We start from the raw sequence: 15,119 nt of genomic DNA, 5'->3' as shown, positions 1-15,119 counted from the left end.
CCAAATTAAAAATAAAGTAGATAAGTAAAAAGAGAAAAAAAATGTTCCCTACTTGTAAAATAAAAACTAATAAATACCAAAGGTTATTAATTTAAAAGAAATGATATACATATAAAAACAACAGCTCAGTAAATGTAAGTCACCCTTCCTTAAAATGGTGTATCAGGAAGTTAAAGATTCTTTTGCTTATAACATACATTCCTTCAAAGAGTAGAGGAATAAAAAAATAAAACATTGCAATAATTAACAATCAGGACATAAGATACTCCATATGGATGAATCTAAGATAACTGAAGCAATTTCTGCCACACACACTTTGAATCATTTGTGACAAAAATTTTCCTAGGAAGGATTACTGACTCCCTGCCTTCTTAAACAGAGTAGATTCAATAGAAATTAACTTATTTTTTTAAATATATTTTTATTGATTTCAGAGAGGAAGGGAGAGGAAGAGAGAGATAGAAACATCAATGAGAGAGAATCATTGATTCGCTACCTCCTGCACGCCCCCTACTGGGGATCAAGCCTGCAACCCAGGCATGTGCCCTTGACCGGAATCGAACCTGGGACCCTTCAGTTTGTAGGCCAACACTCTATCTACTGAGCCAACCAGCTAGGGCAGAAATTAACTTATTATTCTCAGTGTACTCCAGTAGCATTCCCTCCTGGGTCAATAGAGATTGTCACAATTCTGGAAAATAAGAAAGACTCCATTCAAAACTGTAACAGCATGTTTGTTGGTTTTTATCACAAGGAAAGATGTTTTATAAAGTACGTTCATTGTAGCCTTTTCTCTTTTAGGGTTCCTCCATAGACAGTTCTCACTTGGCACACCTCGCCCTGCTTTCCCTATGCTCGTCTTGGACTGGGATGACCATCGCCCATGGGTGGATCTTTAAATTAAGAGGCTAACACCAATGTTATGAGTAAGTGTAAATTCACTTAACAGCACAATCACTAACACTATGTAGGATTTAATATAAAGTACTTTCAGTGTTTGCACACATTAACTCATTTCATTTTCAAAGCCTAGAAACAAAAACAAAAACCACCTTATGTGGGACGCTCTCTTTTTACTGCTGTTTAGCGATGAAGAAATCCAGGCATGGGTTGCATAACAAGCCATAGGTCACAGAGCTAAGGAAAGGCAAGGCAGAATTCAAACGAGGGCTCCTGAGTCGGGGATCTTACTTTGCTATAAACTTGTCTTTTGACAAAATCCAATTGCTCTTTTTAAGAACTTTCGTCAGAGAACTAACTCCGTATCATCAACATAACTTTTTTAATGCTTTCAGCTCATATCAGATCATAATAATAAACATCTGCTGAAACTGCTTGTTCGCCCATGAACCGAGATGGAGTCATTACTTCCCGTTGGTCCATGTAAAACTTTAAAGACCCTGTCTACATCCTGATTCATGTAAACTACAAAAGCCTTAGACGCTTAGGGAAATCTGAACATTCGAGGGATACCCGATATTAAGGAACTGTTACTATTCAGGTGTGATGGCATATTGATGTTTTGCTTTTAAAGTCCTTAGCATTTAGTGGTAAACACTGAAATACTTAAGCATGAAATTATATGACCTCTAGGATCTGCTTTCAAATAATTCAGTGAAACACTGGCCTGTGCGGCTGGGTGATGGGTGCATGAGAGGTTATCATGCCTGTGTCATTTGAAATGTTCTACACGTTAAAAACACTGCTAAAATGTCCTAACAGCTACTGTAGTGTGTAATTACTTGATTGTAAAATAATAGCATTGAATGGCTCTCTCCTATATTAATTCAGCACTGTTACTGGGTGTGCTTGAGGTGAGGGAAACCTCTCTCTGAATAGAAAAAACAGGCCTACCTTCGAGAAGCTTACATCCAGCAAGTAACATGCTCAAGAGGTAAATGCAAGTGAGCTGAGCACCGTGAAAGGTGTCCTCTCCTCTGAAGCAGGGAGATCAGTGTGGCAAGAGGTTAAACCAGAGTTTGCCAGCAGAAGAGCAGGGAGAAGAGTGTACCAGACAGCACCAGCGGCAGCAGGGAGAACCCAGGAAAACGGAGGTTAGGGGGCTGCAGCCTTTCTCAACCCAGTTACCTGGAGAAGTAAGCCCTGGCTCCCTGACATCAGTGTGACCAATAAAATATCTGCTATGCTTCTAGGAGGGCACGGGAAAACTGAGAAAACGGTCTCTCCATCTCCTGTGCTCTATGGTTCTGATGAGAAATGCTCGTTGAGAAAGTCATTTCAACTGACTTTCAGTCCTTTCAGACAAGGAACTGTGCCAGTTCATTTCATCGTGCAAAAATGTTATGAATGCTGTAATTAAGCACCTACTGGTGGGAACCAATTCAAACAGTTCACTCACTACCAATTAAGGGAAAGATGTCAAAGCCATTTATTCCAACTGCAATGGACCTAACTTTTCATAATACAAACCATACATATTAAACAATACATATTTCTGAGCACATGCTAAAATGAAAGGTTTCTTTCAAATAAAGTTTCTTTCAATTGAGATTTGTACTGCTTCAGAATGACATTTTTAACATTTTCAGCCAACATTCAAAATGCTTTATTCCTGTTAGCTACTTGGGAGAATTAAAAAAAAAAAAAACTATTCAGAACACAGAGGACTAATGTTTTAAGGAATCCTAAGTTAGTAACATTAAAAAAATATCCATGAGAACTTCCATTAAGTGAAAAATATGGTGCATGACCAAGCCTATTCTTTAAAGCTGATACAAAGATGTGTTCTAAAAAAAAAAATGTTCAGGATTTTTGTGAGAATTTTTAAAAGTAAGGTAAATAGCCCCTCTCTCTTCCATTCTCGCTAAAAAAAAAAAAATCAATGGTAAAAAATATCCTCGAGTGAGGATTTAAATAAAATAAAAATAAAAAGGTAAGCAAACTGGTGTTTTCTCCCAAGATGATTGAGAACTTGAAACAAAAATACTGTTGCCCCAGCTGGTGTGGCTCCGTGGATAGAGTGTCAGCCTGCAGACCAAAGGGTCCTGGGTTCGATTCCTGTCAAGGGCACCTACCTCGGATTCAGGCTCCACCCTGCCCGGGCCCTGGTTGGGCGTGCAGGAGGCAACCAACCAATCAATGTGTTTCTCTCACATCTATATTTCTGTCTTTCCCTCTCTCTTCCACTCTCCTTAAAAATCAATGGAAAAACATCCTTCGGTGAGGATTTAAAATAATAATAATATGCTCTAGCAGGTTTTGCTCAGTGGATAGAGCCTCGGCCTGTGGACTGAAGGGTCCGGGGTTCGATTCCAGTCAAGGGCACATGCCAGGGTTGTGGGCTCGATCCCCAGTGGGGGGCGTGCAGGAGGCAGCCGATCAATGATTCTCTCTCATCATTTATGTTTCTCTCTCCCTCTCCCTTCTCTTCTGAAATCAATAAAAATATGTTTTTAAAAAATAACAAATACTGTTGTGTCTGAAAACAAGTAAAGTCTGTTGAAACTTTTAAATACTTTACACTTTATGGAATTGTAACTACATTTCCAAAAAAAAAAAAGTATTACTCTCCAAAGCATTTAAGTTTTTTAATGTGATGGAGAGACATGTTTAGGTTCCCCCTGCAGAAACTCAAAAAACAACAGTTTGAAGCTTGTGCAACCGCCTTAAAAAGAGGAAGAAAAAGAGAGTGGACACAGCTGGCAACACAAAACCCCTGAACCGTCCATGCCGCTCGGGTCGGAGCCGGAGGACTAATCACACGGTAAGAATGTAATTAACCCGCATTCAGTTCCCCGGGACCGAAAGGGGAGTGAAAGCCTGCGGCGATGTCACCCATACACACACATTAAAAGGTTTATTTCTTTACTCTGGACCGTGGGCTCATCAACTTGATTTGTACACGTCCAGCTACCACTTTCCCTTCCAATGTGCGGCCAAGCGGGATGGACCTTCAGCCCGGCCGGCCGGGCGGCGGGATCTGCAGAACCGTCTGACCTCCCGGGAGCGGAGGCGACGGTCTCAGGCGCCAGCTTATTCCGACGCTCGGCTGTTACCTCGGGAGCCGCACCCTCAAAGGCATCCGTAGCTCCCTGCGGGCCGCACGGATCCCGCAGATCCCATTCCATCTCCCGGCGGCGGTTGCACACGCAACGGTGAGTCACCCGGCCCGCCGCGGGCGCTCCCAGCGGGACGGGTTCCGTCCGACCCCACCCTCCCTCTCGGGGGACAGGGCCCCACTCCACGGGGGCATCCCCTTAACAACCGGGCCGACCGGACGTCTTTCGCTACCTTTTGGGACAGACTCTACACTCCCCTCCCCAGGTTTCCTCGGCGGGAGAGCGCGGACGGGCCGCCGAGGTGGGCGCCCCGCGGCCCCTCCCGGCGGCCCCCGCGGGACCCCGCACGCAGGCTCTGCGCACGCGCGCGCACGCGCCCTCCGCCTGGGGGTCCCGGAGGTTGACAGGAGGTGGGCAGGGCGGGTGGGGGCCGAGAAGGGTCATGCCCGGCGGCGCCCGCAGGTTCCCTCACCTCCGTAAACGGGTCCATCGTCCCGGGCTTCGCGTGTCGATTGCGAGACGACCGAGGCGGTGGTTCAAATTCCGGAAAAGGAAAGAAGTGAGTCCCCGTTCGGTGTGTCGCTGGGAGAGAATGAGGAGTCCGGGGCCGGGACACGCTTCCCAGGCTGCGCTCCTGCCCACCGCAGCCTCCAGTGTGGGACTCGGGCTCCGGCTGCCGTTCAAATTTGAATTTCAGCGCCGGGAGCCGCGCGCATGCGTGGGGGGCGGGGCGGGGCGCGCCTCTCCCCGCCCCCGCACCGGGTCACGTGGCCGCGGCGGCCGGGAGGTTCCCAGGGCGGCTCCGCTCCCCCAGCTCAGCCCCGACCTGTAGCCGGCGCCCGGGCTCCGCGGGGGGTGCGGTGCTGCGGCTACAGGAACCGCCTCGGGCCGAAGCCCCGCCTGCAACGTTCGCACACCCCACCCGCTCCCTTCACCCGGGCTGGGCTGGGGCGTTCCCCTGCTTTCATTCCTCAGGGCGGGATTGAGAGCCCTGGGTTCCCGTGAAATCCCCCCGGACCTTGCCAGGCATCCTCTCCGCCCATCCTGACATCACCCAAAGGGGGCTGCAGGCTTGGCCTTCCTAAGGGGCAGGTCTAGTGCGTCCCCCGAACACTTGGGGTTCATGACCGCTAGCCCCCCTTGGACGCTGGAGGCCTTTCTCATGGGGAAAATGCGGCCGACATTCACAGGCTGTGCCAAGAGCTTATACCCATTGGCGCTCCTCAATCCTGTCCAAGCTGCAAAGGTGGTGGAGTGGGGAGGATTCAGAGAGCGATCCGCTTTAATCCTTCCTTTTACATCTGGGAGAAGGGGGACCCTGAGACATAGACGGTAACCGGCCCAGGAGAAATGAAAATTCGCTCCCAGCGCATGGGCTGCTTCCCACCTCCAGATCAAGAAGCTATGTCTCAGGATTTATTAATTTTTTTCGTGATTATTGTTTATAGATTACTTGCAATTGTAAAATACGTTACATAGCCACTGTGTCAGATTCCTTTTCTTAGCAAGTTTGTGCTGGGGCTTGTAGTAACAGCTCTTGACTTGTTCGTTTGAAAAATAACACCCCGTAGATTAGCGGGCCCAGCAGCTGAACAAACTCCCCAGGTAAGATGTTTCCGTATATTTAATAACACTTGCACCTTAGCGGTCGGTAAACAGTACAAAACGTATTCCATCAGTAATATTTCCAGTTGGAAGGTTGATGCTGTAAGTTGTAATGAGAAGCAGGCAGGGTGTGAGGTCGGAGGAAATGGCTAGGGATCTTGGCTGCACCAGGACCCTGTTTAACCCACTGTTTCTTAAACCTTCCGGGGGAGTCGTGAACTCCTTTACAATACAGTCAGAGTTAACCCTCAACCTAGAAAAGTGCCCATTCAGTCATAAACTACTTAACATAGGAACTCACGAAGTTCATGGTCACACGGGCTCAGGATTTCTGATGTAGCCTGTTTGGGTTTTAGTTGACGCATCTGTAAAACAGGAATGATCAACCGCCCTTCCTCGGAGTTGTTTGGAGGATCAAGTGAAAATTGAGAGCGAACCAAAAGTATTCTGTGATAAGTAATAAGACACTATCCAAGTGTTTGGTGGATCGAGCTATTAAACTTTAACTCAAAATATGCTACTTAAGAACCAAAGAGAAAAGATGTTTGAATTTTTTTCAAATGCTAGACAGGGAAAGGGTGTGTATCTTGGCGGGAGAGAGTGTATGTTTTAAACAACATTGAAAAATGAGTCATTAGACATGTATGTAGCCTTGAGCCTTTTGCCTTTCTCTGAGCCTTAGATTCTTTATAACTAGATTCTAGGTAAGACCAAAGGATAAATAAAGCACCTAGTACAACATAGCTACTTGAAACGTTTTAGTTTCTCTTTTTTCACAGTCCCCCCCATGTCTTTGATCTTTGCCCTGATGTTGATGAGGATGATGATAGCAACCACCTCAACAATCACTACCATTTGTTAAACACGGACTGTGCCAGGAACTGTGCTAGATGCCCGATTCCACCCTTCAGGAGCACAGCGAGGGTCCCTAACATGCCTCCTCTCTTCCTCTCTCAGCCCTTGGTAGTTCATGCTTCAGTTCATAAGCCAGACTTACTTTTCTCCTTTTAAAAGTTGTTATAAAATATGTCCCGTTTACAAAAACATAGTGGATAAGATAATCGTGTACCTAACACCTAGCTTATGAAATATGGAATCTCATAATTGAAGTCTCCCGTGTCCTTCCTTAATACCATTCACCTTCCACTCCCAGGAGTAAAACTGTCCTGATTTTCATGTTTATCCTTCCCATGACATGTATGTACTTTTATCATATCTACATATATAGTCATAACAATATGTTGTTTTACATAAACTTTATTATCACTATACATATCTTTCTGCAGTTTTCCCCTCAATATTCTCTTTATGAGAGTCAACCTCATTAGTAGCTCCAGCTGCATTTCATTCATTTTTTTACTGCTGTACACTTGTAACTCCAAGATTCCATGATGCCATGAATATTTCTATGTCTCCTTATACACATAAGCAAAATTTTCTCTAAAGTAACATAGGAATTAGAGGATCATTTCAATCAATATATTTCAATATTACTGCCAGAAGCTAAAAATAAAAGCAACAACAAAAGTGGTAATAGGAATTTAAAGATCTTCATGGAAGCACTCTATAAATAAACATTTTTGGAAGATATAAAGTACACCTGCCCTAGCTGGTTGTCTCAGAGCATTGGCCTATGGAATGAAGGGTCCCGGGTTCGATTCCGGCCAAAGGCACATACCTCAGTTGCAGGCTCCATCCCTGGCCCTGGTCAGGGTGCCTGTGAGAGGCAACCAATCAATGTGTCTCTCTCACGCTGAAATTTCTCTCTGTTTTTGCCTTTCTCTTCCACTCTCTAAAAATCAATGGAAAAAGTATCCTCAGGTGAGGATTAACAGGAAAAAAATTAAAGTAGGCCTAAATTAGTGAAGATATGTCATGTTCATGAATGAAAAGTCTTGATATCACAAAGATATAAATTTTCTCCAAGTTATGTGATAAACTCAGTATGATTTCAATTAAAAATATCAAGAGGATTTGTTTTCCTTTATGAAGCTTAACAATCTGATCCTAAAATGTATAAGTTGTATCTTTTAAGATATATTTTTAAACTATCACTGGTATAAAGGAACATAAGTAATCATTGCAAACTTATGAACTATGAGGGATCTTTTTTCCATTGATTTTTTTAGGGATCTTTTTAAAATGTAAATTATGCAGTGTCAATTTCTTGTTTGGGGTCAGCTTATGATTTCCATTGCAATTAGAATAATATCCACATTCTTTTTTTTTTTTTTTTTAATATATTTTATTGATTTTTTTACAGGGAGGAAGGGAGAGAGATAGAGAGTTAGAAACATTGATGAGAGAGAAACATCGATCAGCTGCCTCCTGCACATCTCCCACTGGGGATGTGCCTGCAACCCAGGTACATGCCCTTGACCGGAATCGAACCCGGGACCCTTCAGTCCGCAGGCCGACGCTCTATCCACTGAGCCAAACCGGTTTCGGCAATATCCACATTCTTTATTACACGTGACCTCAACCCTGTCTACCTACTCCTCCTAATATCCTCTGAATATCATAACACACTCCTTTTTTTCCCCCACTAGTTTCTAACTCCATAGGCCTTTAATCTGGTCATTAAAAAATGCTAAATTCTTTCCTGCCTCAAGAACTTTCCACTTCCTGGATACTGCTCCTCTAGATATACCCATGTCTGTCCCCTCATTAGTAGGGTCTAAGCTTGAAATCGATACCTCCTCAAAGACTTCCCAGATCCGATGGCCACACCCCTTCTCTATGTTCCCCCATCACTTTTCATCCTATTACTCTAATTTATTTCCTTTATTGCGTTCACCACTTATATGGAATTCTTGTAGTTCTGTGTTTTTGTTTCTTATTTACCTCTCCTACTAGACTGTAAGCTATGGAATGGCAGGAGCTTGTCTTGTTTATAGCTGTAACCGAGCATTTTCTGGGCTCACGATATATGTTGAAGGGATGAATGTAAGCTAACCATTATTCCTGTTTTAGAGATGTGGAAACTGAGATGCAAAGAGGCTAAATGATGGCCTAAGACCATTAGCATATAATTTGAATCAGATCTACCTGATTTCAAATCCAATTCTTTATACTCTTAACATTTCAGTGTATTTATTTTGATCACCAAAGGTATAATATTGCTATGTGTTTCCTTAAGCTATAGCTAAAATGCTAAATAAATACCAACCATGTTTGTTTTTTTTCTTGGAATTGCTTGCTTTAAAAAATTTTTTTAAATTATTAAGTTAGGAGAGAAAATAAATGTGTGCTATATTTGCATGATTATTAGCTATACAGTGTGACCTAAGTGATGTTAATATTCTAAAAGTCATCAAAGTGTCTTCCCTAGTTATTTAAATAAAAACCACAACCTTCAAAGTTATTTAGGTAAAGACCACAGATTATTATGTTAATTTAAGGATAGATTCAAAGCCCCTGAAGCAGAGATAATGAGAGATTAAAGGTGGCCTTCGTAAATGAGTATTTGATCCTTCCTTTTCAACAAAGGAAATAGTAATCATATCTTTCACAGACAAAATTGATGGAGGGATGAAAAACACAAAATTCAAAAGTATTTACTTCAGTAAAGACACTCCAAATGGTATATATTTACAGTTAATTTTCAAAATATATTTACACATTCTCACTTCACTCACAAAATAATTACAATGGCATAAATATTCTTATTTTTACAGAGCGTGCAAAGGCCAAGATCTAGCCATAAGGCAGTGGCAAGAAAGATTCAAGCCAAGTCCTCTACTTCAGGTTATCTGGCCGAAGGGCCACTTCTTTTATACAGTTATTATAATGAAGAAATAAGAACCATCAAAGGATATTGTATACATGTTACTGAAAAGGGCCATTTTATTTGTTATAATCTCTGCTATTAATGGTACTTAGCATTACATTTTATTGGTCCTTAGCGTCAGACTTTTTTCTCTCTGATTGAATCATTGACTTAAAGTTTCATATTCCAAAGTGTGAGAAAACAGATTGTGTTTGCTGAACATAGTACATGTATTGTTTCCAAAAAACAATGTAACTACAGGCAGATTTTCTTTATCTTCCAAACACTTCAATAGTCTCAAAATTTATACAGCTTTAATTTCTTTTTTCAAGTGGTAAATAAGGGTATTAGGGAATTCACTTTTTAATGTTTTTTATTGATTTTAGAGAGAGAGAAGAAGGGAGAGGGAGAGAGAGATAGAAACATCAATGGGCTGCTTCCTACATGCTCCCCACAGGGGATCCAGCCTGCACCCTGGCATGTGCCCAGACCTGGAATCAAACCAGTGACCTCTTGGTGCAGGGGATGACGCTCAATCCACTGAGCCAGGCTAGGGAATTCATTTAATGGACCACAGTAAATCCTTTCATAAAGAGGAAGAATTATTTTACGTACTTTTCACACTGTAATTCATATATTGATAACATTACTTTTCCATATCTAAATTTCTTAAAGCTATATTCACCGATCCTATTTTTAAAATTTTAGCAATCCCATATTAAAGTAGCTCTTAAATATTTTAAAATAGCAGAAGCAAATGTTTCTCTTTTTTTCATATATTTTATTGATTTTTTACAGAGAGGAAGGGAGAAGGATAGAGAGTTAGAAACATCGATGAGAGAGAAACATCGATCAGCTGCCTCCTGCACACTCTCCACGGGGGATGTGCCCACAACCAAGGTACTTGCCTTTGACCGGAATCAAACCCGGGACCCTTGAGTCTGCAGGCTGATGCTCTGTCCACTGAGCTAAACTGGTTAGGGTGGAAGCAAATGTTTCTTAAACATCAAATTTCCTTTATTGAACAGCAAAAATAAAATCTCCTTAAGTTTGAGATAAGAGGAAGGTTCATTGTACTCCATTGATGTCTGTTGTGACCTTTATTTTTCAAGCATTTCAAAAGTTTCTCCTTATTATTGCTTCTCGGCCTTTTGGCTAAGATCAAACTCCCTAAGGTATTCTGTTTTAATCAGTTTAACATCTGATACATCCTTTATCTGTGGGCCACATATTGGATGGATTTTTGGAACAGGGAGATGGAATAGGAGCTTGCTCCGTCAATAAACAAAAAATGTCTCTCCTTACACACTACTTCTAGACCATCGTTCTTCTCCTCTCTCTTTAACCCTTCCAAATTTCTGGTGTTCATGACATCCACATTCATTCTCTCTCTCTCTCTCTCTCTCTCTCTCTCTCTCTCTCTCTCTCTCTTTCTTTCCACACACACATATACATGTATTTATTCTTAAATACATCACAGTATGTATATACATGCTGGAGCAAAAGTAGGCTAACAGTTTGAAATAGTTTATTCGTGTATTATTATTTATTAACATTATTTTCCATACAAACAACTGTAAACCTACTCTTACCCCACCCTGAATATACATACTGTGATGTATTTAGGAGTAAAGGGGCATCATGTTTGCAAAGGACTCTTAAACAGTTCAGAAAAGAGAGAGAGTTATATAGTTATGTATCTATTGCTCTGTGTGTGTGTGTGTGTGTGTGTGTGTGTGTGTAAAACTTTGCTGGCTCCTCTTCCTGTGCTTCACCACTAAATGACTAAAACTCAAAATTCTACTCTTGTCTACCTTTACACACACTCCCTAGGTGATCTCTCGGTCCTATTGCCTCAAAGTGCCACCCGTATACTGATGACTCCCAAATTTATTTCTTTACATGATCTCTTCCCTGAGCTCCAAACTCTAATATCCAACCACCTATTTGAAATCTTAACTTGTACCCTAACTGCCAGATTGAACTTAACATTTCTAAAATAGAATTTCCCCACCAAGCCTGTTCTTCTTCAATCTTCTCCATTTCTTTGAATAGCACCACTAGCTACCCAGTTGCTCCAGCCAGAAACCTAGGGGTCATGTCAATTTCCTTCTTCCTTTCCTCCCACTCTATCCACATAGCCAACCTGCAGCTATATCCTGGGTCTTCTTCGCTCCCTCTCACAGCTTCCTTTTCCCTCTCAGCCATCATCACCTCACTTGGCCCCCTGCAAGAGTCTCCTATCTGGTTTTCCTGCTTCCACTCCACCTTCTTAGGCACTGTCCTCAGAGCAGTCAATGCATCTTTTTTTTTCTTTTAAATTTTAATCTTTATTGTTGAAAGTACTACATAGCTCCACCTTTTCCCCATTAACCTCTTCCAGTTGTCAATGCAATCTTAAAAAAAAAAAAAAGCCAATTATGTCACTGCTCTCTTTAAAATCCACCAGTGGTTTCTGATTGCACTTAGAGTAAAAGGCAAATTCCTTTCCCCGGCCCCTGCCCGCCTCTGAGATCTTTCTTCTGTCACTTTTCCCCAGCTCCCTGGACTCCAACCACGCCGACCTCCATGCAGCCACAGGGATTATGTCAAGATCATTCCCATCTCAGGGCTTTTACCGTTGCAATTCCCTCTACCTAGGATGCGTGTGCTCCCACATTTCCTACGGCTGGCTCTTTTCCTTCAGCTCTCAGCTCAAAAGTTACTTCCTCAGGGGCATTTTCTGACACACACCCCCTTATCCACATCACCACCTAGCATACTTCCCTGACTCACTGGACTTCATAGCACCTGTCTGTATCAGAAATTACCACGTTTGTGAAGTTCATGTCAGGTGGTTTCTCCAACTGTAACGTAAGTTCCAAGAGAACTATCTGGTTTACTCACCAGAGCACCCCTGATGTATGTGTCAAGGACTGGTTGATATATGTACATCATGTTTACATACATAGGTGTGTGTGTACTATCGGTAACTTCTGAGGGCAGGATTGTGTCTTTTTCCTCTTTTTGTCTTGCACATAGTAGGCACTTAATAAATACCTGTGGAGTAATTAATGTACATCCTATTTTCTTCCAAATACGATTAAGATGGGCAGTATTTTTGCCTGATTAAAAAGTATCTGTCCACCCCAGTCACTTACAACAAAACATCCTATTTTTAAAAATCACTTTCCCAGGATTTTTGTGGTGTTCTGACCATTTTCATTGACGTGCAAAGGCGGAGGCGGTTTCACAAAGCATTCTCTTATTGGCCTTCCACGTAATGCTTTTCATTCTCCTGAAAAAGACATACTGAAAACATTCCATTCTCAGGACAGGCATCCTGAAAGCTCTCAAGCTTCGCCGACAATTTTTTTTAAAGCCACAAAACCAACGATTCCGTGGATTTTTGTCTAAGATAAATGAAGGAACGTTGTTGCCAGCTTGCCTCAGGGCTTCTGTTAATGCCGGTTAGAATCTGGGTTAGGATCTGGGTGTTGCAGCTGAGTTGCCCTGTTGTTTTACAGCAGAAGCTGCAGACCGACTCTCCTCAATTCATGCATTTCCATAACATAGAATGTCATAAATTGATTCCAATAGAACAGAAAAGAAAGTCTTTTCTTGAAGCTTCCCCTTCCCCCAGTCTTTTAAATTCTCATGTGAAATTTATATTTTAATGTTCTAATTTTTTACAGTTACTAAGCTAACTTCTCCTTAAGAAATTAAACTTTTCTCAGTTCCCAGCCTAACATATGCTTGATCTGTTCTCAACGAAATCAACTTTTGCTGGAAAGTGAACCCTTGCAGTTGTTTGTCTCTCCCTGACACTAGCAGTACTTGTCAGCAGCCTTCTCCGGTCTCCAAAATCCCTCTTCCTCTTTCTTGGTCTTTATTACCCGCTCCTCCGTTGACAGTAAATGATCAGATGTGTTCTACGTCTTTCAAAAGAAGGATGTTAATCTCTTTTCTTTAAAAAAAAAAAATCCTCTCTTATTACAGAGATTTTTAGATGGGATTTTTATTATCCCCAAACTCCATCAACTGAATAGTTTGCCATGTAGCATGGAATATACAGATTAACATATGAGTTAACTAAACAAAAGTTACTGATAAAATAAGAAAACTTTAAACTCTTTATTCATAAATAAGAATCCCACATAAAAGAATAATATTTCTCTAAAGTACCCATTTCCCTATCATTTTTGTATTTAAATTGAATGGAAATCATCATTAAATTAAAATAGTCCACGACGTAATGCTGGTAGTGCACAGGGAACTGAGCATAAAAGGGAAGTACAGTAGGACAACTAACTACAATGGTATTCTTGGCTAGTATTGGAAAACTAAGTTTAGTAAAACTTTAAAGAGGGGGAAAGGTGCATCTTTAAAGATAAACATAACTTACTAAAGTCAGTTTTAATATATTTTAACTTTATTTTACACTCAGTGCTTTGAAATGGGTAATCACATCAATTCTCTTGAAATTAATGGTTTATATAGAATCAGATATAAAGGTATAAGGGTCTCAGAAAGATGGAACTGTTCATTGTTCTGGCACATATGCAGAGACAATGCTGACTCAAAAGCAGCCAAGTGGGCAGCTGCCAATGGAAATACTAGGCAGGCATAGCTCGAAGCAGTAATTAACAGAGCAGATGCAGAGCTTGACGAGGATGAATAATTGCATAGACAGTAATGGCAGATAACAGTACTAGTTTTGTAAGAAGTTAGATAAGCTTTTTGTGCTCATGGATTTGTTAGCAAGAGCACTTCAATGCCTAATAGCACAGGAAGAAGATCTTTTAAAATGCTTTGATTAAATTGACATGCAACTTTATATAATACTTATCAGTAAAGATATTTACAAATCAGTCAGACGCAAGAAAATGTAGAGTGAACATAAAAATAATTTTGAAAGTAAAGAATGAAATAATATTCTAGGGGCATCCGGCTGTTTTTTGGAATTCTTAAGTTAAATGAACTGTTGAAGGAGGCCCCTTTAGTGCGCGTCATTTTCTAATGTGTGTGTGATGGATGTATAAAACCTTCCCTACTAACCAGCAAGGCTCTTGAGGATAAGTTTCATGTCTTTTATGTACTCTAAAAGTACAAGTCCCAGTGCCTGTGTATAAATAAATGGAATGAGTGAAATAATACATTTTTGTTTCTTCAAAATATAATGAAAATGGACAATCTGATTAAGCCTGCGTTAGTAAAAGCATTCAGAGTAAGTTGTTTACATGGATGCTGACATATGACTCAGAAAAATCTTTCAGGAGTCTTTATATTTTGAGAAACAGTGACTTTAAAAACTAGAAATATGCAGGAGTAATAGATGCATTTATAGCAAACTTGGAAAGTGGGTTTCAGAGTTTTTAGTATATAAAGAAGCTAAGGGAGGCATAGAAGGAAGCTTGGTATGTACGATTCAGTTACAGCCTTTTTCCTTAGGACATATGTTGCAAGGATAATTGCTCTTATGAATGTAAAGGATTCAGTGCTCATTACAATATCAAGTGCTTTAACCTAGAGAGTTTTTCTTATATGCCCATTTTATATCATTCTATTTTCTCTAAGTTATCATTGAAAATGCATACTTTCTATTGTCTACTTATTCATTAACTCACAAATAATTTATTGAGTACCTACTGCATGCCAGGCACTATCCTAGATGCTGGAAACATTGCAATGAAACCCACCCCCACCCCCAAAATTTGTGCACTTACAGAAATTTTATTCTAAGGACA

The 15,119-nt window shown here is 41.1% G+C and overlaps 2 protein-coding genes and 1 non-coding gene across 6 annotated transcripts in view; 2 read left to right on the top strand and 1 right to left on the bottom strand.

Annotated features, from left to right (window-relative positions):
• The window catches only part of ANLN (anillin, actin binding protein), a 42,099-nt gene extending 37,469 nt beyond the window's left edge, over window positions 1–4,630 (bottom strand). For 3 of the 4 annotated variants that reach the window (XM_070424786.1, XM_070424789.1, XM_070424788.1), the window contains exon 1: window positions 4,492–4,630. In XM_070424786.1, coding sequence (XP_070280887.1) covers window positions 4,492–4,509 — 18 coding nt within the window. In that variant the 5' untranslated portion in view covers window positions 4,510–4,630. Of the gene's footprint in view, window positions 1–4,251; window positions 4,298–4,491 lie in introns of those variants that run through there. The other variant, XM_070424790.1, reaches the window with a different exon arrangement.
• MATCAP2 (microtubule associated tyrosine carboxypeptidase 2) overlaps window positions 4,462–15,119 on the top strand; it is a 32,102-nt gene continuing 21,444 nt past the window's right edge. The window contains exons 1-2 of the mRNA XM_070424792.1: window positions 4,462–4,578; window positions 9,302–9,371. Of these exons, the coding sequence (XP_070280893.1) occupies window positions 4,462–4,578; window positions 9,302–9,371 (187 nt within the window). The remainder of the gene's footprint in view (window positions 4,579–9,301; window positions 9,372–15,119) is intronic.
• Window positions 10,529–10,728, top strand: LOC139017145 (U2 spliceosomal RNA). The gene has a single exon (XR_011472808.1). It is a non-coding gene; the product is annotated as a U2 spliceosomal RNA (small nuclear RNA).

Source organism: Myotis yumanensis, unplaced genomic scaffold (assembly GCF_028538775.1).
Source record: "Myotis yumanensis isolate MYYU_CA2020_CCGP unplaced genomic scaffold, mMyoYum1.0.hap1 SCAF_9, whole genome shotgun sequence".
Classification (NCBI taxonomy): domain Eukaryota; kingdom Metazoa; phylum Chordata; class Mammalia; order Chiroptera; family Vespertilionidae; genus Myotis; species Myotis yumanensis.
This window is presented reverse-complemented; position numbering and strand designations above follow the sequence as displayed.